At 42.9% G+C, this 26,085-nt stretch overlaps 3 protein-coding genes and 1 pseudogene across 3 annotated transcripts in view; 1 reads left to right on the top strand and 3 right to left on the bottom strand.

The window, feature by feature from the left end:
- Positions 1–26,085, bottom strand: part of LOC113121849 (uncharacterized) — a 1,077,549-nt gene that overhangs the window by 208,324 nt on the left and 843,140 nt on the right.
- LOC113121854 (uncharacterized) overlaps positions 1–26,085 on the top strand; it is a 957,344-nt pseudogene that overhangs the window by 253,307 nt on the left and 677,952 nt on the right.
- LOC113121916 (stonustoxin subunit beta-like) lies at positions 742–8,948 on the bottom strand. The gene is made up of 3 exons (XM_026292810.1): positions 8,825–8,948; positions 6,550–6,645; positions 742–2,053 (listed from the first exon to the last, which is right to left on the bottom strand). Exons 2-3 carry the CDS (start codon positions 6,641–6,643, stop codon positions 1,521–1,523), a joined length of 627 nt encoding a protein of 208 aa, XP_026148595.1. The 5' UTR covers positions 6,644–6,645; positions 8,825–8,948; the 3' UTR covers positions 742–1,520.
- LOC113121876 (NLR family CARD domain-containing protein 3-like) lies at positions 13,322–22,380 on the bottom strand. Its single transcript, XM_026292730.1, has 6 exons — positions 22,341–22,380; positions 19,898–21,767; positions 18,441–18,614; positions 16,690–16,863; positions 14,671–14,844; positions 13,322–14,360 (listed from the first exon to the last, which is right to left on the bottom strand). Exons 1-6 carry the CDS (start codon positions 22,378–22,380, stop codon positions 14,351–14,353), a joined length of 2,442 nt encoding a protein of 813 aa, XP_026148515.1. The 3' UTR covers positions 13,322–14,350.

Raw genomic sequence — 26,085 nt, 5'->3', positions numbered from 1 at the left:
AAACTATTCCAACTGGGGTGGGTAACTGCTATAATCTGTTTCTGGGAAACAGATGAGACTTTCTTTTACAGTCCAGTCTCAGCTCACTTACCTAGTAAATAGTTGTGTTTTACTTAGTATAAATATATCTGAGTTATTACCAACATAATCCAGTTACAACTGAAAGGTACTTGATGGGTAACAATGGAGGTTTTTCTTAGTATTTCGTCTGCAGTTACACTGTATTTACCTACTTGTTAGTTACCCATCACATACTGTATGTTTCGCCAAGTTATCTACCAAGTGAATTCTTAGTAATTAGGGGACTGTAAAAGGAAGCGTTATCAAAATTTGTTTGGAGTTTGAGGTCAAAACGTCTCCAAAGTACAATCAGATGCCACCACACAAACTGAGAAAAGTTTGTTTCATTACATGATTTTTTTCCCAAGTATTTTTCTTTAATTAAAGGTTATGTTTCCAAGAATGTCAGGCTGCTTCTCCTTTGGCATGAATGTTGGTAATTGAAATAAACTCATCTCCAGAATAATCCCGTACAAACATCTTTTCTAAAGAGACTGGCCTGAGAAAAACAACCAGCCGAGACGAACTGAATAGGATGATACTTAAAAAAAAAAAAAAACACAAAAAACCTTTAAGAAAGTTCATGGTACTTATTTTGTTTCACCTAATTTCGCAAGAATACACTATATGAAGTACATAAACTGCAGAAGAAAATTGTTTCAGAAAAAGAAAAACTGCTAAATAAACAAGAGGCACCGAAGCTATTCAAAGTTTGACCAATATGCTTCTCATAAAATGCAAATTCATGCTGCATGTTGATTTTTTTTCTACACTCTTTAACCAACACCTAATAACATCATGTCCTACATGCCATGCACTATGATAGTTAGACCTCAACACAAACAAATCATTAAAGAAAAAATAGAAGAAAATTCAGTAAAACAAACAGTTTCTTTGCCACAAAAAAGCAGATGTATTCTCTCAATTCTAAAAATTCTTATTCAGATACCATAAAATAATTTTATTTAGAAATAATAATCAGTACATCGGTGCAATCACACACAAGCATGAGTTAATGGAGACTTGTCAGCCAATCATCCAATCATAAGTAAGTAATCTTTGTGGTCAAGTTATTTGTTGATGAATGGATCTAATGAAGAATCTATATGTGAACAGCTAGAGCCCAAATGGAAATGGAAACTCACATTTACATTTACATCATAATTATGTAGTTTCCTAAAATAATGAAAGTTTCATGTGTGAGAAAGTCCACCAGGTGAGAAAATACATTCAGAGGTTGTTTAGTCGGACTACAGAACAATACATTGTTGTTTTGAACTGACTTACACAATTTAGAGTCTGTTGCTCAGAGGAGGCCAATTTGAATTGATGTCATTTTATTGAAATGACTGATTTTGTGACATCTTGTTGCCTGAATCCATTTATGTTTCAGAGTGCCATATGTTGTGGTTGTTTTCTTAAACACTAACAAAAACATCCTCAACGTTCTGTTGTTGGTGTTATTCAACCTGACAGATGAAGATGTAATTTTGTTGTCCAACAAAGAAGCATGGATAAAGAGGCTCAGTGAATTTGGTGTAAAACGTGTACAGGTGACTCAGTTTGTATGAGGACACTTTGTAGAAGGACAGAGTGCCTGCAGACCAATCCAGATACACTCCTATTTTTGGAAAAGAAGGAACCTGGATGGGTGTGTATACTTTGTTGTGCATAGCATCGTGCACATTTAGATTTTTACCTTGTTGAAAGCTCCATGACAGTGTATTCCACCCAATACCAGTGTTGTTACCTTCTCCTTTTCTTTGCATTCCTCTGTACATGACAGCCACGTCAGCATATGCAGACCACTCCACTTCCCAGTAATGGCGCCCTGTCAGTCCCTCGTTGCACACTACCTGTTCCCACCAGTCAAACCGCTCTGGCTTGTCCGGATAAGGGTGCTCATTTGTTGTGTACTCTGCCTTTTTGTTGTCCTCAGATATTTTGAGGACTTTGTGTGCTGTGTTTATGTCCAGGGTGAGATCACACGTGTCTGATAGAAGGAGAAAGACACGATCCATCACTTTTTGTCCAGATTTACATTTGACAAAAGTGTGCACCCATACAGTGATCATCACATTAATAACTCATCCTTGAACAAATCCCTCATTAACCTACATAGATATTATATTTTCTATATTTTGTAGGTATATAACAAAATGCACTATGCATGCAACTTGATTAAAGATTTTCAGTTTTAGAGACTGTAAATATGCAAATCTGGGCCAAATGTTTCTTCCATTTCTTGCTATTTTTTAAACATTCTTTTGTATGAGGTTTACTTTTCACCACAATAAATACAATGAACATACAGTGATTTTTCTTTTCACAGCATCAAAAGCTGGTATTTTTATGAATAATTTGCTTATAGGATAATTTATAGTATTGACAATTTTAGATCATACACTAGGCAACAGCCTATTAGTTTTTTAGTTTGTTTGGTTTTTGTTTTGCTTTGTTCTTTAACCTTCATGCAGAGGTATAAAAAGTTTTGTCTTTAGTAATCATGGCATATGTAAGGGAGGTTTCTTTGGTCCTTCATGCCATCTTCTTCTCCTCCTCCTCTGGGCTGCTTCCTTCAGGGGTCTCCACAGCCAATCATCTGCCTCCATTTAACCCTATCCTCTGTATCCTCCTCACCCACACCAACTATCCTCATGTCCTCCTTCACTACATCCAAGAACCCCCTCTTTGGTCTTCCTCTAGGCCTCCTTCCTGGCAGCTCTAACCTCAGCATCCTTTTACCAATGTATTCACTGTCCCTCCTCTGAACATGTCCAAACCATCTCAATCTGGCTTCCCTGGCTTTTTCTCCAAAACATCTAACATGAGCTGTCCCTCTGATGTCCTCATTCCTGATCCTATCCATCCTCGTCACTCCCAGAGAGAACCTCAACATCTTCAGCTCTGCTACCTCCAGCTCTGCCTCCTGTCTTTGTCTCAGTGCCACCGTCTCTAAACCAGACAACATTGCTGGTCTCACCACTGTCTTGTCCACCTTTCCTTTCATTCTTGCTGACACTCTTTTGTCACACATCACACCTGACACTTTCCTGCACCCGTTCCAACCTGCTTGCACACGTCTCTTCACTTCTTTTCCACACTCTCCGTTGCTCTGGACTGTTGACCCTAGGTACTTAAAATCCTCCACCTTCTTCACCTCTAGTCCCTGTAACCTCACCGTTCTACTTGAGTCCCTCTCATTTACACACATGTTCTCTGTTTTACTGTGGCTGACCTTCATTCCTCTCCTTTCCAGAGCAAACCTCCACTTCAGGGCTCGCAAAATTTCAAAATCCCTGGTAGCCCTTCGGGCAGACACTCTTCAGTTTTTGGTAGCCCAAAATAAATGTAAGTAGCCCGACTAAAAGAGAGATTATTTTTAATGTATAATAATGTAAAGGAAACAAAACAATCAAAAATGTGTTAAAACACAAATTACAACTGTATAAATTAGTCAAATTACAATAATCAACTTAAATATATATTTCTAAGTGAACAGAAATTCCTATGAACTTTTAAGAACAGTGTAGAACATTTATCAGTCTGTCAGATTCTGAATCTGAAATTTCAACTGAAGTCACTGATGAAAAAATGCCACTCGATGTTGAGGGCATAGGATCTCCTTTGTCAGCCTTCTCTTCCTGTGCATTGGCATCCACTTCACTACTCTTTGTAATTGTCGGGGTTTTACGATACATACAGGTGTCTTGAAGAAAACATCCAGAAACAAATTGACTCATCAGGGCAAAAGGATTCAACAGATTCCCCATTAACGGAGAGTTGCATGCAGTCATTCAGTGTTTTAGGCTGCAGAGAGGTACGATGTGTTGTCTTCACTCGATTCATGTAAGAAAATCCTCTCTCACAGATGGCTGTCGACGGACTAAGTGTCAGCATTAATTTCACCAGCAACTGGATTCTCTGAGAGGAGATCTCTGTATAAGCAGTCTACCTTGCTACCTCTGTGTTCTGCAAGCCACATTTTTAGATCCATCCATTCTTGTGAAATTTTCTCTCTCTCTTCCTCATCTAGCAAACTGGCAAAATGTGGGACAAGATAATCCACCTCTTCATCCCCATAGTTTGCCAGGTCTTCTCTGGGGCGGGGAAGAGTGGAAGGGTCAAAAACCTTGAAACAAGAGAGAGGCTTTTCACACAGATTTTTAAATCTGTTGTCCATGTACTTCACTGTGTTGTCAATACTCTTCTGAATCTCTGCACCAAAGGTGTCTTTGTCTGTGCTCTCACCTCTTCTAGCAGGTCACTGACTTTTTGTGAGCTGAACTCCACAGTAGCAAATGCTGCCATCTTCGTTCACTGTGAACTTCGTGTCCAAGATTTTCTGGTATTCTCCTGGTTTTGTTTTCAGGCTGAGTAAGCGTGACGTGGTGCTCTCAACTAAGTGATTTGTTCGTGTGATGTTTAGGTTATCATGCTGAGAATCAGTACTGCACTTCGATAAGATGGTACTGTAGTCCAACATGAAATGCAGGAAGCGAACAAATTTCTGTGTCTTCATCTCCTGACTTGACATCACTTCCTCCTGCCATGTTCTCCATATGAACAACAGTGGGAGTGTAATTTTCTTCCACAGCCTTCAGACATCTCAGCCGGCTTGGAAGCCACCGTGTGCTTCTCATTTAGCAGTTCACTTATTTCTGTCAGTTCTCTTTGCTTCTTTGGGGAGTAGTAGTACATCTTAAAGATGGTTTTCAGTGTATCTATCCAGCACGGCTAGCTCTAATTTGTGTGCCACACAGTGGATTGTTATGATGTGGGGCATCCTCTGTTTCAGTCTCCCAGCTACTCCTGTTTACTCACCCATCATCACTGCAGCACCATCAAAATTTGCACACACTACTTTCTTTTTCCATGTGTCTTCTGTGATACCCATGGTGTTCAGTGCTTCATCAATAGCCTCTAAAATACCTGCAGCATTTGACCCCTTGACTGGCTGACATTTGATCATGTATGTGGAAATGTCACCATTATCTTTTACATACCTGACATGAACCAACTCCTGTTCTATTATACCAGTGTCTGTACTGCCATTTGCAAGAATGGATAAGAACCTGCTTTCTTGAATTTCCTTTTCAGTCTGGTCTCTTGAAGTTTGTGCTATTGCTCCAATAGACTCTCTGCAAGCATGGTCATTGAGGTAAGTGGAACCAAGTTCTAGGCCATTTGCTTTTTGAAGACTGCTAAATTTTGCCAATGGTAGTTCACTTCTTGCAACATAGTATGCTGTTCTGAACAGCTTTTTCAGGAGTTCTTGTTGTGCTTGGTTAATCTTTAGTATGTTTTTTGCAATTGGTGTTTGTTCTGGAAAAGATGCTGCAGAGTGAGCACCAATGCATTTCTTGTGATGCAGAGATTTCTCATGTGTTCTGATGGGGTCTTTTCTAAAATTTCTGGTCCCAGACGGGCAGGGCTGAGAAAGATTTGGGTAGCCCGACTGGAAGACACAATAGCCCCGGGACGTCGGGCTAGCGATTTTGCGAGCCCTCCACCTCTCTAGATTTTCCTCCACCTGCTCCCTGCTCTCTGTAGTGATGTCATCAAACATCATGGTCCACAGAGATTCCTGTCTAACCTCATCTGTCAGCCTGTCCATCACCACAGCAAACAAGAAGGTGCTCAAAGCCGATCCTTGGTGCAGTCCCACCTCCACCTTGAACTCCTCTGTCACCCCTACAGCACACCTCACCACTGTCTTACAGCTCTCATACATGTCCTGCACCACTCGAACATACTTCTCTGCCACTCCTGACTTCCTCATACAAACCACAGCTCCTCTCTCAGCACCCTGTCATACGCTTTTTCCAAATCTACAAAGACACAATGCAGCTCCTTCTGGCCTTCTCTGTACTTCTCCATCAGCATTCTCAAAGCAAATATTGCATCTGTGGTTCTCTTTCTTGGCATGAAACCATACTGCTGCTCACAAATGCTCACTTCTGACCTCAGCCTAGCCTCCACTACTCTTTCCCATAACTTCATTGTGTGACTCATCAGCTTTATTCCTCTGTAGTTTCCACAACTCTGCACGTCAGTGCATTTTGGTCTATGATGCGATACAAATGAAAATATGATTCAATAAAAATCAGTATGAACAGATTATCATCTGACCTTTTCTGTTATTTTGAAACAGTTAACATGCTGTGACCAAACACCATACGTATTCGCACTGTGAGAATTCTGAATCTTTACAACCACAACCAGTTATTCTAAGTAATGATATTTTATGTGGAATAATTCTGTATAATTAGCCCACATAAAAGCTGGTAATGATGCCAATTATTTCAACCCAAGAATTAAGTTTTCCACAAATCAAGCCCAGTGTCAATCAATGTTGCAATGTTTTCTCCTTAAATTATGTATCTGTTGACAAATCTGGTGGATTGTGCAGCTTTGCTGGAGGTTTGAACTCCTCTACTGTTTTGTAGCTTAACTGTAATGTCACACAATGCACAGAAATTGACTTACAACACATGATGTCCCTTTTGTCAGTCAGGTTCTCCACATCGATCTTAGTGGTAGGGTCGATATTGCTTGCTCCTTTGTATTTGTCACTGGTCATTGCTGTTACAAAGAAACAGATGTTCAGAATCAGAATCAGTTTTATTGCCAGGTACAGCAAAGAACACTTTACAGTACTAGGAATTTGTCTTGGTGTCTGGTGCAAACATACTGTATATACAGATATGGAGTATGGACACAGTTTTAGAATAAACTAGAAAAAAGAATAAAAATAAAATAATACTATGTATATACAGAGAAGTGAAGAGTGTGTGAAGTGTAGTGCAGTTTAAGAAGGTTAAAGTGAAAAGTCACTGACTAGTTTAGGGTGTGTGGGTCATATAGGGGTAAGAAACTGTTATTATGGGGTGTGGTCCTGGTCCTGATGGACCGGAGTCTCTTGCCAGAGGGGAAGGACTGAAAGAGTTCTTGTCCGGGATGAGAGAGGTTGGCTGGAGACATACAGCTCCTGGAGAGATGGGACACTGCAGCCGATCACATTCTCAGCAGAGTGGATGACATACAAGTCCATGATCCAGCTGCACACGGAGTCAGGCACATTCAGCTGGGCCATATTCACAGCGTCATCCACCGATCTGTTGGCTCTGTAGGCAAACTGTAGGGGATCCAGGAGAGGGTCTGTAATGTCCTTGAGGTAGGACAAGGACGAGGCGCTTAAAAGACTTCAGGACCACAGAAGTCAGGGCGACGGGTCTGTAATCATTAAGTCCTGTGATCATTGTCTTTTTGGGGACTGGGACAATGGCTGAGGTCTTGAAGCAGGCTGGTACATGGCAGGTCTCCAGTGAGGTGTTAAAAATGTCTGTGAACACTGGGGACAGCTGACTGGCACAGTGCTTCAGATTGGAGGGGGAGACAGAGTAGCCTTGTGGGGGTTTAGTCGTTTGAACGGCCTTTTCCCATCTGTCTCTTTGATGGAGAGAAGTGTGAGGGATGAGGGGAGGGGGGTGCAGGTGTGGAGCTGTGTAAGTGATCCAGCCATGGAAATGGACATGGGGCTGTTGCTGGTCAATGGCTGGTGGGGGGAGGAGTGGGGAGGTCAGGTCTGCCCCATCGTCTACTAATTCAGACTGTTGGCCAGGCTCAGGTTGTTCACAGAGTGGGGGGGCTCTAGGCTTGTAGTTGGTGATCGCCTTAAGCCCTTTCCAGACAGAGGCAGAGTTGTTGGCTGAGAATTGCTGTTCCATCCTCCCACCATACACTGATTTAGCTCTTCTCACCTGCTCGCTAAGTCTGTACTTGGCCTCCTGATATTTTTTCTGTCCCCCACTTCTGAATGCAGCCTCTTTCTCTGACCTGAGCTGTTTGAATTTATCTGTGAACCAGGGTTTGTCGTTGTTATAACTCACCCTGGTGTGTGATGGAATGACGCTGTCCTCACAGAAGTTAATGTAGGACGTCACAGTGTCTGTGTACTCATCCAGACTGTTGGTGGCAACCTAAAAACATCCCAGTTTGTACAGTCCAGACACTCCTAAAGTTCCCCCGCAGCCTCACTGGTCCACTTCTTTGATGTCGTTCAAACAGGTTTGCAGAGTTTTAATTTCTGCCTGTATGCAGGAAAAATCTGAATCGTGGCCAGATCTCCTCTCAGCTCTGTCAGGTGGAAAATGTCTGAGCTCAGAGTTTCAGCCTGACCAAGTGTTGTTGTTTGTTTCAGCCACTAGATGGAGCCAGAACATCTGGAGCTGCAGCTGGAGGGACTTCAACTCAGGAAAACTACAGATCACAGCAGAAACATCAGTCGATCCACTGATGGCAAATGAAACTGTTCCATCATATTTCAGTCCAAAGAAGAAACAACAGCTGTGGTTCTTTGTTTCCTGTCCCACTGACTGAATCTCAAGGCATTTGGTGTCGTTTTATGCTCATTGTTCATTTCTTTGTTGTTGTTTTGCATCTTTTTGCTTCACTTTTTGAAACTAACTAGAAATATGTCCCTTCAAACAGAAGAAACTGGGACTTTGGCTCAGACTCTGGCTCTGTTCTTAGAGCCCCTATACATATGCACATGTATGTGGAACCACATGTATGTGGAACATGTGTGGACCTGAATCCAGGGCCCTGATGGGGCCAGTATTTCCCTGAATACACACTGGACAATGGGTTTTATTCTGAGCTGGCTGAGATGGATCTGCAACTGTCAGCAGCTCTTTAACAAACAAGCACAATCACAATCGAACTGTGGCTGTAAAAAAGGAAGAAACAGTCGCTGACTCACTGACAAACAGTCTCAGGGTCTGAGTTCAGGACTGAAGGCCACAGGATCAGGTCTGGACCGGTCCCTCTTCACACACAGACAGCTGGATCCTGGACACTCTGGTCTCTGTCTGTGGTACTGACCTCTGCAAACACAAACATGGTTTTATTGATTTCACATCAATCACTGATCAATTGACTGTTTATGGAGCCCTGAATCCACAAATGCTCACAGACAGGAAGTTTCAACGTTTCTGAACCAGGCCATTCAAGTGACACAGTGACAAAATCACAAAACAGGAAGTCCAGCCACACGGACATGCTGTTAGTTAGTACTCACATTACACTCCAGTCCTTTTATTTGCAGAAAGACCAGTCCAACCAGGACCCCAAGCCCACTACACAACAAAGGCCAGGACATGGTCCCAGCAGATGGTACTCTGAGGGTCCAGGTACCAACAAGTGGACAACATGAATTAAATCCAACACAGCAACACACACAATGTGACTATTTACTCTAAAGTACTCCACCTAATACTACAAGACAAATACCTAAATGTTGTGTATAAGTAGGGATGGGAACTGAGACCAGGACCAGTATTGATTCTGCCTATTGGCCCGATTCTTTATCGATTCGCTTATTGATTCCTGATCAGGTCAATATGAGCCAAGTTTCCGTCAGTCAAACTAAAGTCCAGGCTGGATCTACTTTTTGTTTCTGACGCCCTTTTCCCAGAAAGGTCCCAGAGCTGTCGTCTCCAGAAACTCACAGGAAACAGGACGACAGCTCTTCAACACGACTCGGACTTTCACCTTTCACAGAAACTACTGAGCAAAAATCCTCAATATATAAAAACTGCTGCCCCTCAGACCACGGACCAGACCAGCGCATAGTCCAGCTCCTACAGTCCACCTGGACCCTGAACTGGAGCCTCGGACAGTGAAACCATAAAGAAAATAAGAGTCGGACTTACCCTGCGTTCAATCTAAGGCTGCTCCCGCTACACGTCCACACTTCCTGTCCAGCTCCTTGACAATAAAAGCCTCGCCTCGTCTCTATACGTCTGAAAATACTTCGGTGGGGGCGGAGGGGACCGGAAATAAATAAACAGAAGGTCTCAGCCAGAGACACTTCACCGCGGTGCATTCTGGGCATTTTGATGCCATTCTTTATTTTAAAATCTTTTAAAAATAGAGGCGACCTTTACTTTGAAGGGGTGAGGTCAGACTGCTTCGCCCCACGCGATTTACTGGAAAATCCCCGTTTCGACCAAAGCATCGCGATAAGAGGGTCAAAGCCTGTTACTGCCCAAAGTCCCTGTGGACCCCGAGTATTTCCTATGAAAATGGGGGTTTAGAAGCCACAGGTTTTGAATCTTGTATTGCAGCTCTTAGAGCCAAATGGCTTAAAGGTTGTATTTCCCAGCCTCAATCAATATGGTACCACATTCCCAGTAGTTTGTTTAAATGACTAGCAGTTTAATAAGATGATGGACTGTTTTCAATAGTATGGACTTATTTATGGACCACAGTCCATCAAAAGTCCTTCGATGCATCACTTCAGTTAGGATGCTGGCGCTGCCCTAAATGATACCAACCTTCTAAAAGATACTTTGACGCTTTTCGTCCAAGTTCTGTCTTCTGCCCTCTTGTCGTTTCACTTCGGTATTTGGAATGATGACATCCAGTCTCATAGTGACGATCTGTCCCTGGCACTTAGACTGAACAGGTCCCATGTGTTTTATATTTACATGTGAATTCAACACCAAACATCCAGTGGTCCTCCCTAAAACCTCATTCCACCATGAGGATCAGTCTATAAAGCTTTTCTTAACAACCAGCAGCCTTTGGAAAACAAATACCTGAGTTCTTAACGAGGAAACACGACTTAAAACAGAGTTCAGCCCAATAAAACACAGTTTGACTCCTAACGGGTTCTTAAACTTGGACCTCATTATTGAAGCAGATCCAAATCCAGAAGCAGCCCACACTCTCTAAGTTTTTATTCATTGAAAAATCAGCATTTTCGTTCCTTCATGGTTCCAATAAAATGTAGTTTCCAAATGTAGCTAAGTGCCTTTGTTTAAAATGCTTTATGGACTGACGTTTCATAGACGTTCAGCTGTTATAGTTTCTTCATGATGATTCCTCTGATGAACTTCCTGCCTTTTGTAGGCCCATGTATGAACCTTCACAGTATTTTCACCTCCTAAATTACTACGTTCCTTGTGCAGTCACATTTCTATAATGGTACAATTTACTCAGCCTGATGACATTTTGATGACATTCAATTCTTTCTAGAGGATGGAGATAAATAGGTGAAGCAAGACAAATGTAATTATTTCTGAGAACTTATTAACTGCAGGCCGTCGTCCTCCATCATATGGCCCAGGACAAATATTTGGACGGTCCCTTATTCTGTCCCTTATTTCTTATAAAGAATCACAGTTGTCTCTTTCTTTCCATGTCTGAAGTTGGTCAAAGCGTCCATCACAATTACAGCACGGGCCACGACATTATGCAAATTAGGTGATGACGTCACCTGACGACTTCTGGGACAGCCAATAGCTACTGTTCTTACTGACGAGTTGGCAACACTGGTTTCCAGTAATTAGTGATTCTTGAGTTATGGTACATATCTAGAGGTCGAGTCCTGGCAACTGGACTTTGAGTTTTTAGGTCGAAACGTTTCACCGCCCATCCAAGGTGCTTCATCAGTCTGAGAAAAAGCTGGACTGGAACCTCCAGTTTATCTTGACACAGAAAAGTCCAGTTGCCAGGACTCGACCTCTAGATAACTTCCCCTGGACGACTGAGAATCTCCACAGATTGATGGTCCATGACATGTGGACAGATAAAACCCAGATTTGGGGTTAAAAAGTGCAGACAATATGACTTTAAAGTGTTGTCACAACCTGAACCAGGATAAAGGTCGCACAACAAAAGGATGATTTCATGTTGTCTTACAAAACAGAAATATTCTGAATTACAGTTGTATGTTCTACAGACAGAACTCAGACTAGTGAGGTCTGTGTGGAAGCTAAAGTGGATCCAGATAAAGACTAAATCCTGTTCTACATCAAACTGGAGCCTGAACCAGGAGACAAACACTGAAACATCAGTTATTTCCTCTGATCCTCTGGAGGCTTTTCTGCAGCCACAATCTGGTCTTTGTTTACCCACAAACCCTGTGCCTGATCTCCTGTGGTCCTAAATCTAGTCCCCTCTAGTCCTAAACCCAGCCCCATCTCATCAATAATCTGGTCTGATCTAAATTTAGTTTCTAGCCCCTCCTAGTTTTAATCTCAGCCTCAAAAGGGTCAAAGGTTAAAATCATCATCTTTACATTACACTCAGAACAACATGAACGGGATTTGTAGCAACAACAGTTGTGGTGAGCAACTAAGGGTTAGTCCCAGATTTCTGCTTTAGACTCAGGTCCAGGTCCAGACTCAGGTCCACATCCAGCTTTATAAACAGGGTTCCCACACCTTGGTTAACTTCAGATTCAAGGACCTGTCAAGGACTTTCCAGGTCCAATCCCCTGAAATTCCAGGCCTTAATGTGGGGACACATTTCAAGTGAGAACAAGGTTAAATGGTGTTACGTTAAGATCCACTGTTTCATGTGTCAAACTCAACTATGCAAAAAAGCATTTGTTGCATTTCTTGTTAGCCATATGACAGAGGGCTGATATTCTATTGGTCAAATTTCTGTTTGGCATTAAACTGAAGAATATTCAGTAGAGCCTATATTGTGAATGAATGATTCCATTAAAATGACTTGGACCTGAAAGTTCAATAAAAAACTGTCCTGTACTTCAATGGACAAAAATACTCAAAGATTCAATGACAATGTGTTGTTTTAACAGGAACTGATATTTAATTTAGTGATTCCTCTGTGTACCACTAGAGGGAGCCGGAGTACCACTACTGGGACCCGTACCACACTTTAAGACCCGCTTCTTTAAATCAACGTGTTGTATAAGGCGCCATATAAATGAACGTGATGTGACTGGAGTGTCGATTGCAGAGCTGGTGCAAATGTCTCCACATCAACTCAACAGCCTTCAGGACTCACATTTCAATAAGAGCTAAAAACAGCTGGCAGCCAACATTCAATCAACATTTCTATGGACCGACCTGTTTCCGACTCCCCAAGTGCCATCTTGTGTGTAGATCCAGCTGCTTCTCCCTCCACTTTGACAGGTTTACAACAGGCTCTGGACCTGGACAAGTGATGGTCCTTTGGATCTCTGCCAGACTTTCTTTCTAATCTTCTTTGCTGAGCCAAATATCTGGAAACTTGCATTTTCCAGGCATCACGTTTCAGCAGTTTCAGCCTATTTTTGCCTGTTTCATGGTGAGTCTGAAACGTTCAGGGACCATCGTAGTAGTTTAATACACGTAACTAACGTGGATCAACCAAGTTAGTACGTGTGTATTGTAATGTATGGCCATGAAGGGTTGGAGAAATAGTTTTTTACAGAAAACTTCTTGCACAAAATAAATCCAAGTACTTTCAAGGACCTGTATCTATGTCTGTTTATTTACAAAGACTTTAAAAGGGCCTTGAATCAAAGATGAAAGGACCCTGGTATATGTACAACACAAATGTAGACACGTGATCTCTCCGAAGAATGAATGAAAAAAAAAAAAAACAGGATAAACAAAAATACAGAATGTCATTTCAAAATAAAAGCCTCAATGATAAACCTTTTATCTCCAAAGGGAAAACACTTTCAGAATAAAACAGTTACAGGAAAATGAGCTAATCCGGGTTTTCTGCCAGTTTTTCCTCCAGCAGCTCAGAGAAAGGCCTCACCACCACCACCACAGAAGAAGAAGAAGAAGAAGTGGGTGAGAGGTAGAAGAAGAGAAGGATGAAGATGTGATGCAGTAACCAAAGGTGTGTTGATCAGAAACTCCAGGTTCAGTCCTCTGTGCACAGCAGATAGAAAGTAGGTTATTTGCTGAAGCTGAAAAAATCAAGTAGAAAACATAGACTGACTGAGCCACATTTATAGTGTGAGCTGAAGAAACTGATCAATGACAGTGACGTCCTATAAATACCTTCAGGACTATTGGACTGTGCTGGATTCAAACAAAGTGGCTTTATATTAAACTGGACAATGAGGAGAAGAATTAAACAGGATTTGAAAAACCTGCTGAAGAAGCCCAGGGTTCTGATCTAAGCCTGTTTTAGATCAGAGGGATCAGGGAGCCGCTGAGACTGGGCCTTTTCCTTCTGTCCCCCCTCATCCTCCTCACATGTCAGCCTGTCATTCATTTTGACTGCTGCTTTAAGACCTGGACAGATGGAAACCTTCTATAACCAACCTGGTTTAACACTTGGTACTTCCTTCATGACAAAAAATGCACTTTAAAGACTTTTGCTGACTGTTTCTCTGTTTTTGTCCTGTAGAAAAAACTAGTTAATAACCAATAACCAGCTGATAAAGTTAATACAAGTGAGCAACAACAACTGGAGAGACCAAAGTCCAGGTTTTCATGTAGATCCAGACTCAGATCCAGCTTTACGAAGACCATCACTCCCACCTGCAGAGAGAAGCAGAGAGAGCAGAGGTCAGAAACCAGAGGTCACAGAAACTCACTTCATCAGCAACAGTCGTCTTCACATCAACTCAAACACATGATCACAACAAGCTTCTGGCTGATCTGATTGGCTGACTGTTGTCTCTCTCTCTGTCTTTCTGTCCAATCCTGAAGCCTGTCCCTGTTCTCCTCTCACAGCTTCACTTAGAAGGTTGGAGCTTTACAGGAAATCCTGGATCTTTGCTTTGATACTGACTGGGTTTAGTCCAATCCTGCTGAAAGCACCATGGACTGACTCCAGCCCTCTACTGACCTCAGAGTCTGCAGGCTACAGTCTGGACTCTGGACAAGATCACACAGCTTTTGCACTCCTGGATCCTGCAGGTTGTTCCCACTCAGGTCCAGTTCTCTCAGATGGGAGGGGTTGGACTTCAGAGCTGAGACCAGATAACCACAGCTGGTCTTTGACAAACTGCAGTTCTCCAACCTGAATAAAGAAGCAAAGATGTGACGTTAGAAACCAAAGTTCCTCTTGAAAGTGTTGAATGTTTCAGAATGTGTTCAGAGCTGAAGAAGGTTTAGAAAGTAGAAGTTTAGAAAGTGGAAACTCCAAACAGCTGAAGCCAACAGGATGCAGGTTCAAAGCAGTCCCATCCAAAAAGGGACAAAGAGCTGTCATTAATATGAATGCCAACATGCTGCTGCTTCAATAAAGACGGAGTGACTTCAGCTCTGAAACTCTGCCAGCTCCACCTGTGGCTCCATCTATACAAACTCATGTTGTGCAGCCACATTTCTCTGAGAGGGAAAACAGCCTTTCCCATGAAGATCCTCAGTGTGGATCAGTCTAATATCAGCCTCATGTCTGCAGTTTAGTGTCAGCACAACTTTCACATCACATTCATCTCAGCACACAACCTAAACATGGGGTCTGACCTCAGAGTCTCCAGTCTACAGTCTGGACTCTGCAGTCCACCACACAGCTGCTGCACTGCTGGATCCTGCAGGTTCTTGTTCCAGCCCAGGTCCAGGTGTCTCAGATGGGAGGGGTTGGACTTCAGAGCTGAGACCAGATAACCACAGCTGGTCTCTGACAACCTGCAGTTCTCCAACCTGAATGAAGAAGCAAAGACCAGCTTCCTGTTTTCTTATTGAACAAACATGGACAGTGAATAGAACAACACAATATTATAAATACAACACAAGTGTCAATAGAAACTGGTCCATCCAGGCTGTTATGATGAAATTAGCTGAGGTGTGAATTGATGTCACATTAACATGAAGAAGAAAGTGCAGAAAGATGAAAAATCTCTGACTTTAATTCAAAGTTATTGTGAGAAACAGGAATTTCCATGTGATGTTTTCAATTCGATTCATATGGAGTTAAACTTTCCAACATCTGGTCATGTTGGGTGGGATTGGTTCATTTGACACAGTGGTGCTCGGCCTTTTAGCCTTGCTAGTCTTGGCCCATGAGGCAGCAACAGTAGCAAGGCAGGTTTTGACGCCACGCAGCATCTTCTTTCTTTAAAGCCAAAATATTTCCACACAACTGACACACTGTTCCTCTTTGGCACTAAAGTTTCCATAGAGTCGGGTTCTGTGGAACCCGAGGCCACTGGACAACAGATCAAGGTCCAATAGCAACATGGATCAAGGTAATGCTTTGTCTGTCAACTGATCTACTGTTTCTTACATGTTGGGACCAGAGGGTCCTCACAGGACTTTGTCCATTTCAACTGACTGAATGAGGGATTATTAGGCTGCACTAACTGGGACTCCCAACAGGTGAGTCCAAGGTCAACCACCTGCTCCAAATCCAATGGCATCATTATCTAAAAAGGGGCCAATAATCTAGTACAGGACCTGTTTGGATTTCTCTGTGGAAGAAGCTGTCTGGAAGTTGAGGTTCAGCTTGTGCTTAGGGTTCACCAAGTAGTGCTTCTGGTTTGGCTTTGTCTCCAGGAAATCAATGGAAGTCAATGGAATGTCCTCTGAAGTGATGGAAACACACCTGTCTGTGTGTGTTCTCAACCATCAATATCAATGATCAAAGAAATATTTCTACTGCATCAAAGAAACTGGATCCATTTCCAACAAATATTAGTTCAGAGGATTTTCTGCTGACACATGTGACTCTTTAGACACAATGAGACCAACTTTCTGTGAGACTCAGTCATTTGGGACTAAAGACTGAATTTAGCCTCAGAAAAATCCAAAGACAGGAAAAGAAAATCAACTTCAATAGAAGTTATGTCTGTGCAAACACTGAGTTCAAACAATAATTCAACACTAAAGATCTACAATAGGAACAAACAGTCAGTGAACTGACCTCAGAGTCTCCAGTCTACAGTCTGGACTCTGCAGTCCACCACACAGCTGCTGCACTCCTGAATCCTTCAGGTCGTTCCAGCTCAGGTCCAGGTGTCTCAGATGGGAGGGGTTGGACTTCAGAGCTGAGACCAGATAACCACAGCTGGTCTCTGACAACCAGCAGCTCCTCAACCTGAATAAAGAAGCAAAGAAGGAGATCCAATGTGACACTGATGTTGATGACAATGAGGATGGTGATGATGATGATGACAATTCTTCTTCTTTTCATTAGAATAATGAGATGAGATCAACTTGATTAATCCCTGAAGGGAAATGTAGAATGATAATAATGAGAAGAATAATATGAGAACAGTCAGAATAATAGTAATAATAGTCTGACTATATCATGATATTATTGTCAGCACATGGGAAGAGAAGCTGCTTTCCAGCCAACAGCAGAATCAATCTAGTTGATGGCTCATACTGTCACTGTGCAGCTTTAAAGTTTCCTGCTTAAAGTTTGTTGACCCAGTTCCAAAGTGCAGCAAAACAATGCATTGAATTGTTCCTCCTTATTCTATCTGAGCCAAGGAAGCTCCCCCAGGCTCTCCTGTCTCCTGTCTCTTCCCTCTCTGCATCTTCTTCTCTGGCTTTATTGGCTGCAGCCTCAGCACAGCACAGAGGTAAAGCAGCAGCAGCAGCAGCAGCAGCAGCTCAGACACTAAACACAGCTCAACCACCTGGACACATGATTTCATCTGTGTGTCTCTGTGCTCCACATGTGCTTTCATTTCTATGGGATCAACTTTATACAGACACTGTGGATTTGTTCTTCACAATGAGATTTGGATCAGGGAACAAACTGGGTGGACAGTGTCAGGACCAAAAGCTGCTGGCTTCAGTTCAGGAACAAAAACTACTCAAAGCTTCTTCACACAGCATCAGGATTTGAGGCCTTGGCAATGACAACAGGCTGACAACTGCTTTCTAATGGCCCAGTCCCAATGCACAGACCAGATCATGTCCTTGTGTTGGGACTGATCCCCACTGTGCCATTGGCCACTAAACACAAGCTTTGGAATCCCATTCATAGATTGTTGACAACTGACTGTGTCATATGTTTCTCTGAGTTTCATCAAGTGAGAAAAATCAGATAGAAATGCAGAGAAAATCCAACATTATCGTCAGCAAACTGATGCTTATTGTGTGGTTTTTGGGACAAAGCAAGACCCAATGTCCACTACAGGGACGTGTTCTTCCCCAAAAAGAAAGAGGACTTTGTTTCTCACGGCCCAAAGTCTTCACTTCTATTCCAAAATGGAAATATTCCAACCTTTTTCCTTCTGGCTCTCAGGAGGATCAGGTCAGATATTAGTCTGGTCCAATATTGACATATTATTGGGATCCAAACTTGGACAAACACTGGACAGTTTCAGTTGAAACAGTTTCAGCTTTGGACTGTTTCCACAGTTTGTTTAGAAACACAAAGGATTCAGAACAACTTCCTGACAGATGACATTTTTGGGACACTCTGTTCTTCAAAGCTTCTATAGAAAGAAACACATCATTATTAATATGACTATTCAATATGAGTGAACACACATTATTGAAGACAGCTCAGTGAAATGAAGTGAAACTGAAGGAATCATTCTTAGTCTGCTGAGAATAGAAGAACAATGAAAACACTGAATGGAACAACCAACATTCACAGGAGCTTTAGTTGTGGATTCAACATCTAAGATCTACAATAATAACAGTCACTCAACTGACCTCAGAGTCTCCAGTCTACAGTGTGGACTCTGCAGTCCACCACACAGCTGCTGCACTGCTGGATCCTGCAGGTCGTTTCCACTCAGGTCCAGTTCTGTCAGATGGGAGGGGTTGGACTTCAGAGCTGAGGCCACGACTTCACAGTGAGTCTCTGAGAGTCTAGAGTAAGAAAGTCTGTGAGGACACATATATTAGAAAAGCTGTTATTAATATAAAAAAAGCAGATTCAAAGTCAATGTTTGCAAAGTATATTGAAATGATCTCATTACTTCATTAGTCATTTAGCAGATTTCTTCAAAGTGCACTTTACTTTCAACAGATTTTGAAGTATATTTAGTGATATTTTCCAAAAGTCTGTTCATGGTTTGTGTTTTTACTTCAAATTGTCTCATTCTCTTCCAAATATAATACTATGCCTCCATTTAACTTGAGCTCTATTTCAGTAGACTTATTTAAAGTACACAATGTATGTGTTCCTGGCTGTGGGAAAGTGGACTCTTGGAAGTGGTCTAATTCCTGTGGACAAAGTTTCACTTCAAAATACTCTTTCATACTACATGTTTACTTCATGTATTTTGGATGTTTGGACAGAATTCTTCGGAGAACTATGCAGAATCCTGAAGATCACTAAAATCCATGTTAGTCCCATAGTGGTGCAGCCAAATAATGCTTTGACCTCACTAATAGAAAACACAAACTGTTGTTCCTGTTTATTGTTATTGTTGTTACCTTGAATGACTTGTTTTGTTCCAAAGCCCTTAAATGGCTGGATTGAATAGTGTTAGAGTTCAAATCAATATTTGTTGGACTGACGGGTTTTGGACTTTGTGTAGGAGTTCCGATTATTTTCAATCCTTTTAGAACGTCTTCAAAGTGCACTGGACTTTTCAAAGTAAGAGCATTTGAGAACATGCTAACAGGAAGTAGTGCTTTTAGTCCAACATCATTGGATTGGATTTTAATGCAATATGTTCAACTTGGTTGCAATTTAACACAAAGTCAGTGGCTCATTTTCACAACAAATACTCAAATACTTGGAAAAATATACTTTGCATACTTTTTTCACATTTCAAACCTCATTCTATTGTATTTCATACATAGTTCAAATGAGTTCAGAGTATATTTCAAGTACATTTACTTTGGCTCAAAGTCTATTAGTAATACACTGTCAGTTTAATGTCACTATAGATTTTGGACATTTGCAACAAGTCAACTTCAAATGTTTCATGTATATTTTAACAGTAGTGTAGTATTTTGGGCAGCAAAAGTACCCAATAATACGTGAAAAATAGGTTTTTCATGTACTAAAGCAGATTTATACTGCAGCTTCCAGCAACTTCACTGGTTTCATTTTAACACAACTTCAAGTATTTCAAAGTATTTCAAAACTATACTCAATATACTTTTAGAAAATATACAAAAATAGATTTTTTTCACTTGGGCACATCTGGACTTACTTAGCCTTTCTGCAGTTCCTCACAGCTGGAATCAGTCTCCATCGTCCCTCGTCTGATATGTTGTACTTCTTCAGGTCCAACTCATCCAGAACCTCCTCTGACATCTGTAGCATGTAGGCCAGAGCTGAGCACTGGATCCTAGAGAGTCTCTTCTCTGATCTGTTCCCTGACTTCAGGAACTCTTGGATCTCCTGATGGACTGAGTGGTCATTCAGCTCCATCAGACAGTGGAAGATGTTGATGCTTCTGTCAGGAGAGATATCATCTCTGTTCATCTTCTTCAGGTTGTTGATGGCTCTCTGGATGGTTCCTGGACTGGTCTCTGTCTGACCCAGCAGGTTTCCTAAGACTCTCTGGTTGGACTCCAGACAGAGGCCATGAAGGAAGCGGACAAAGAGGTCCAGGTGGCCACTTTTACTTTTCAGGGATTTGTCCATGGCTCTGAACAGGAAGTCATCCAGAGATGGGTAATAGTTAATGTCCAGGACACTATCATCATCATACAGTGACAGGACAGGAGAGAGAGACATATATTCTTTCCTCTTCTCTTTGTACTTTTCCCCCAAGAACTTCTCCAGTACCTGTGTCTTCTTGTCGGTGTAACAGTGGACCATGTAGACTGCAGCCAGAAACTCCTGAACACTCAGATGAACAAAGCAGTAGACTGATTTCTGGAAGATCACACTCTCTCTTTTGAAGATCTCTGTACAGACTCCTGAGTACACCGGGGCCTCTGGGACATCCAGACCACACTGCTCCAGGTCTTCTTGGTAGAACAGGATGTTTCCTTTCTCCAGCTGTTCAAACGCCAGCCTCCCCAACTTCTGAAGAACTTTCCTGTCAGCCTTTGTCAGCTGCCGTGGACTCGTCTCATGTCCCTCATGGTACTTGTGTTTCTTCCTGTTTGTCTGAACCAGCAGGAAGTGTGAGTACAGGTCAGTCAGGGTCTTGGGCAGCTCTCCTCTCTGCTCTGTGGTCAACATGTGCTCCAGAACTGTAGCAGTGATCCAGCAGAAGACTGGGATTTGACACATGATGTGGAGGCTCCTGGATGCCTTGATGTGTGAGATGATTCTGCTGGACAGCTCTTCATCCCTGGACCTCCTCCTGAAGTACTCGTCCTTCTGGGCGTCAGTGAAGCCTCGGACTTCCGTCAGCCTGTCCACACACGTAGGAGGGATCCGATTGGCCGCCGCGGGTCGGGAAGTTACCCAGACCAGAGCCGAGGGAAGCAGATTCCCCTGGATGAGGTTTGTCAGCAGCTCGTTGACCGAGGCCTCCTGTGTGACATCAGACACCACCTTTCTGTTGGTGAAATCCAGTGAAAGTCTGCTTTCATCCAAGCCGTCAAAGATGAACAGAACTTTACAGACAGCCAGCTGCTCTGCTGTGACCTTCTGTAATGTTGGATGGAAAACATGGAGCAGCCTGAGAAGACTGATCTGCTCATCTTTGATCAGGTTCAGCTCCCTGAATGAAAGCAGGACCAGCAGACTGACGTCTTGGTTTTCTGAGCCCTCTGCCCAGTCCAGACTGAACTTCTGCACTGAGAAGGTTTTTCCAACACCAGCGACGCCGTTGGTCAGAACCACTCTGATGGGTCTCTGCTTGTCAGGGGAGGCTTTAAAGACCTCGTGGCACTTGATTGGAGTGTCATCGAGGGTCTCTGTCTTGGAAGTGGTCTCCAGCTGCCTGACCTCATGTTGGGTATTAATCTCTTCACTCAGTCCCTCTGTGATGTAGAGCTCAGTGTAGATCCTGTTGAGGAGGGCTCCACTTCCTGTTGGATCAGGTCCTTCAGTCACACGTTCACATCTCGTCCTCAGACTGGTCTTGTGCTGATCTAAAACCTCTTGCAGACCAAAGTCCACTGGAAGACAAGAAACACTGTGAGACTAGAGAAAGAATCTGAGGACAGAAAAGGTTTTTGTGACGTTTCTAATCATCTTAAATGTCGATGCTGTGTGAGAGAACAACCACAGGATGAAACAAGACGTCCTGTTTTCAGAGACCAGGACATCTGCAGACAGATGGACAGTCTTACTTTGGACAGTGCGGCTCTGACAGGACCGGAGCTCCTCCACAGAAATTCCACTGTTCTTCTCTCTGTGAAGACATTTGTGTAGAGGTCAAAGGTCACAGGTTGTCATTTGTGTTTTCTGGACCTGCATGAATCCATCCAGGTCTGTAGTTGGACACATGCAGTCGCCTGGAGAACCTCCAGCTGTAGGAGGTCTCTGGACTGGGGGTTTACACTCTCTGCTTTAGAACCTTTTTGAACACAGTGTGTTTGCAAAATCCTGTCTTTGTGTGAACACAGAGTTTTAGGACTCTGGTCCCTGGTATCTACCTGGTTCCTTCAAATCTGTCTAATATCTGAATCATCTTCAGTTTAGAGTAGAAACAGGCTCTTACTGTGGGTCTGAGGGTCCAGGTTCAGGACGGAAGCTTGTAGGAAGATCTTTGGACAGGCCTCTCTTCATAGACAGACAGCTGGATCCTGGAGACCCTGGTCTCTGTCTGCAGAAAGGACAAATATTTGACATGTATCAATACCTGTAAGGGCAGATGTCAAATGTAACACGGCCTGTGATCAGGATCTGATCATGACGTCATACTGGACTTCAGTAAAGAAGTCAGAGCCCATAAAATGGTAAAGTCCTGATCCCATACACAGTGGGTGGACTCTCTGGACCAGATCCTATAGCAGAGCTGTGGTGTAAACATTCCAGCTCCCAGTCTAACTGTGTTCCCAGTGATCCATATATGGTGGATGATACTGAGAGTAATGACTCCCAGACTATAATGTCATATGAGCTGCTCTGAGATCAGCTGTTGTTTTCCTGCTTGTATGTGTCATGGTTCTGACCAGACTCTGTATTATCTGTCCTGTTAGTGCCACTGATTAAAGATAAGGCCCCATAGAACATCAGGGGCCCATTTTCTGAGTGGGACACTATTCAAAGTGTTGGAAACTATTTTGTTAGATGGATTCAATGGTTCATTTATTCCACAGATCATCAGTTTGGCTTTAAGGCTCTTTCAGACTCTCCCCCCTCAAAGGGGGACAGTTCAGGAGTTAAGCCATCATACACAGCTGGCTGACTGCTGGGACCAACCAGAGGGTGGGGGGGGGGGGTTACTCTGTGCTGCACATGAACCAAGGATCTCTGATCTTACTGTCTTTGATGAGCCTTAAAAACAGATCAGACTGCAGGAAGGGTCTGACAGAAGATCCCAGTGGTTTGGAAACTCTGTCTTTTTCAAACTAACTTTCATTTCAACTTGTATGAGACAATAAAGATGATTGTGGTCCTGATGCTGAATGGATCAAAGTCCTGTTTTGACCCTTATTCCAGCTGCTGTTTCAGTCTTTCAAGTGAAATGTAAAGTGCAAACCATGCTCTTACTTTGAAAGGAAAGAAACCCAGATTTGTCATCAATGCACATTCAGCTGGTCCAGATGTTCCCATATTAAAGTGAGAAGAAAATCTGTGTTGGAGTCTTTTTGCTATTTCAAAGTCAGGGGATGCAACTCAGTAGTCCACACCTAGTACAGTATACAGCAGGCTCTTACTTTGGGTCTGAGGGTCCAGATCCAGGACTGATGTTTGGAGGATGATCTTTGGACCAGTCACTCTTCATGGACAGACAGCTGGATCCTGCAGACCCTGGTCTGTCCTCCTCTTCCCCCCCACAAAGACTCATCTTCTGTGGTCTGAGAGGGACACCAGGGACCCTGGAGACCAGAGGAACAAACCCAGTCAACTGTCCCCCTGTAACGGCAGCAGCTTCTTATTGATTGGACATTAGTTTGATGGAACCATCCCAGAGACACAGTGTGACTGTGACGTCAGGAAACACAAGTCTAAACCAGACTCAATCCCAACATTCATCAATGACATGGATCAATATGTGCAGGTGTCATATTAACACTCACCCTGCTTCCCACTTCCTGTTTCCTCCTTCTTCTTCTCTGTGGACTTTAAAATGGAGTCTGACTTCACACTTTGCTCTTCTTCACATGTGGCAGTGAGTGGACGCTCTGCAACACAAACAGGAAGTCAACAACATCACAGGAAGTTCTCAGAGTCTCTCCCAGCTCACTGACACAGTCTCTGTCTTTATGTTATGGGGACATTCAGTCCAGAGACCAGCAGTGGATCAGGATGCAAAGAAGCAGGTTCAGTCTGCTGATAACAAACCTGATCCAACCCTGCAGTATTTGTACCAGGGCTGCAAAAACAATGACTGTCATGTCTTCACATTAGTTTGGATCTAAAACACAATTAGTTCAACTAACAAAGACTCAGATATTTAGTGTTTTTCCATCGACTCCTCATATGTCTCAACAATGACAGTGACAGTGGAGGATTTGGGCCCTTTTTCAAACACATGCACAGACTCTACTGACTGACAACTGTTGTGTATACAATCTGGGGGATTAAGGCCGCACTTAGGCAAACTACGTAATGTGTGTAAAATTCTGACAAGTCATATGTCATATAGAGAAAAGCATTAAGCACAGAGAGATAATGTGGGACCTCAACAGGACATGTGTGCGTATAAATGCTCTGCAGCAAAACCAGATATGGGAAAGATGAGTACATGATAATGTGTGTCATATATCACTGTATGTATCCAGGGATCCAACCAAGCACTGGGAAAAAAAAGGGGGGGGGGATCACACCCAGCCCTAGCAGAAGACTTGGGTAAAGGTGGTCGTAAATGGACATAACTTTGAAATGAAAAGAGGTGGGTCAAGGGGCGTAGATCGAACCCTTGACCATAGGTATAAAGCTGGGAGCTTCAGAAGCATTGTCAGTCTACCCCAGGGTAACTCACCTTGTCTGTACTGTGTATTGTGTGAATAAACACCTGTGCACTTTGATTCAATGGTCTCTCTCATGTTTGTGATCCTGATGAAGAGGGTTGCCAGCTACACTTAGTAAATTTGAGTCAGTCAGATTGCTAGTTTCCCAAAAGTGAGAAGGACATCAGGACACGACACAACCTACCAAAGACATGTCTCTATTCTATTGTCGTCGATTGGATGATTCTAAGAAAGTTTTTCTGTAACTGTCACATGAAGAAGAGCTGGTGTCACATTTTATTGTGATACACACATTTTTGTCACAAACCAGAGGCTGCAGCCATCCCTGGTCTACAGGAAGTCCCTAAGACTCTGATAAGAAGATACATGTGATGTTGGTCTAATAATAATAATAAAAGAAGCTCCAAATGTTCCTCAACTAAACATTATTTCATTAATTTGTTCCAAGTTCCTCTGGAGGCCAAATAATTTTCAGAAGTTCATCTTTCAAATGTGTCTCCAGTGTTCAGATCTATCTACCTAGTTCATCTTGGTTTGCATCACTTCCTGTGGCTTGGTGGAGATGCCAGATATCTCTGTCATGTGATGTGTATAGTCTGTCCTGTCATGTGACCCCAAAAACGATGTCATAAGGCCATGGGGTCATAAATCTTCAGGGCTCCACAACAAGACCACAGTCCAACCCTGACCTGTCATATACCTGGACACATAGAACATCCTAAGGTGTTTTCTGTCCTCTCCTCACTGTCCTACTGATCCTACCAGAGACATCAAGTTGAGGAGGATCACCCACAGACTGAAGTCACCGGGTCTATGGAGCTTCAGTGTGGGGGTCAGAGGTCAGGCAGCTCAGGGATCAGTTCTCCAGTGTTGGACTGACTGAAACCAATGAGGGACTTTATTCCTTTCAAAGCTGACCTCTGACCTTCAGCTGTAACGAGAACAGATGTGTAGTTGAATTTGCTGTTTGACTGTTTCACTTTGTTGACAGAAAAGTTGACATGATGAAGCTGCTTCTACTGTCTGTGGTCCAGGACTGAGTCTGAGTCAAAGACTCCTCTGGCTCCTCTGTCAGGACTGAAGTGAAGCCTGATGAGCCTCCTTGTTGTCTGGTCTCTGACTCTCCTGTTGAAGCTTCAGGACAAACGCTGCAGTAACAACATTAGTGTTTATCTGAGACTGTCAGTGAGGGTTAGAGACTCAGTGTCAGACTGAAGACGCTCCTGGTCCTGGAATGAAGTCAGACCAGTGTGTTCAGGTCAGTCCCAGCCAAACACATTAACCAACAGCCACAGACACACACAGATGTGAGGCCACATACTTGTTGACTGTCATTTCAAATTGCTGTATGACT

Source organism: Mastacembelus armatus, chromosome 20, assembly GCF_900324485.2.
Source record: "Mastacembelus armatus chromosome 20, fMasArm1.2, whole genome shotgun sequence".
Lineage (NCBI taxonomy): Eukaryota > Metazoa > Chordata > Actinopteri > Synbranchiformes > Mastacembelidae > Mastacembelus > Mastacembelus armatus.
This window is presented reverse-complemented; position numbering and strand designations above follow the sequence as displayed.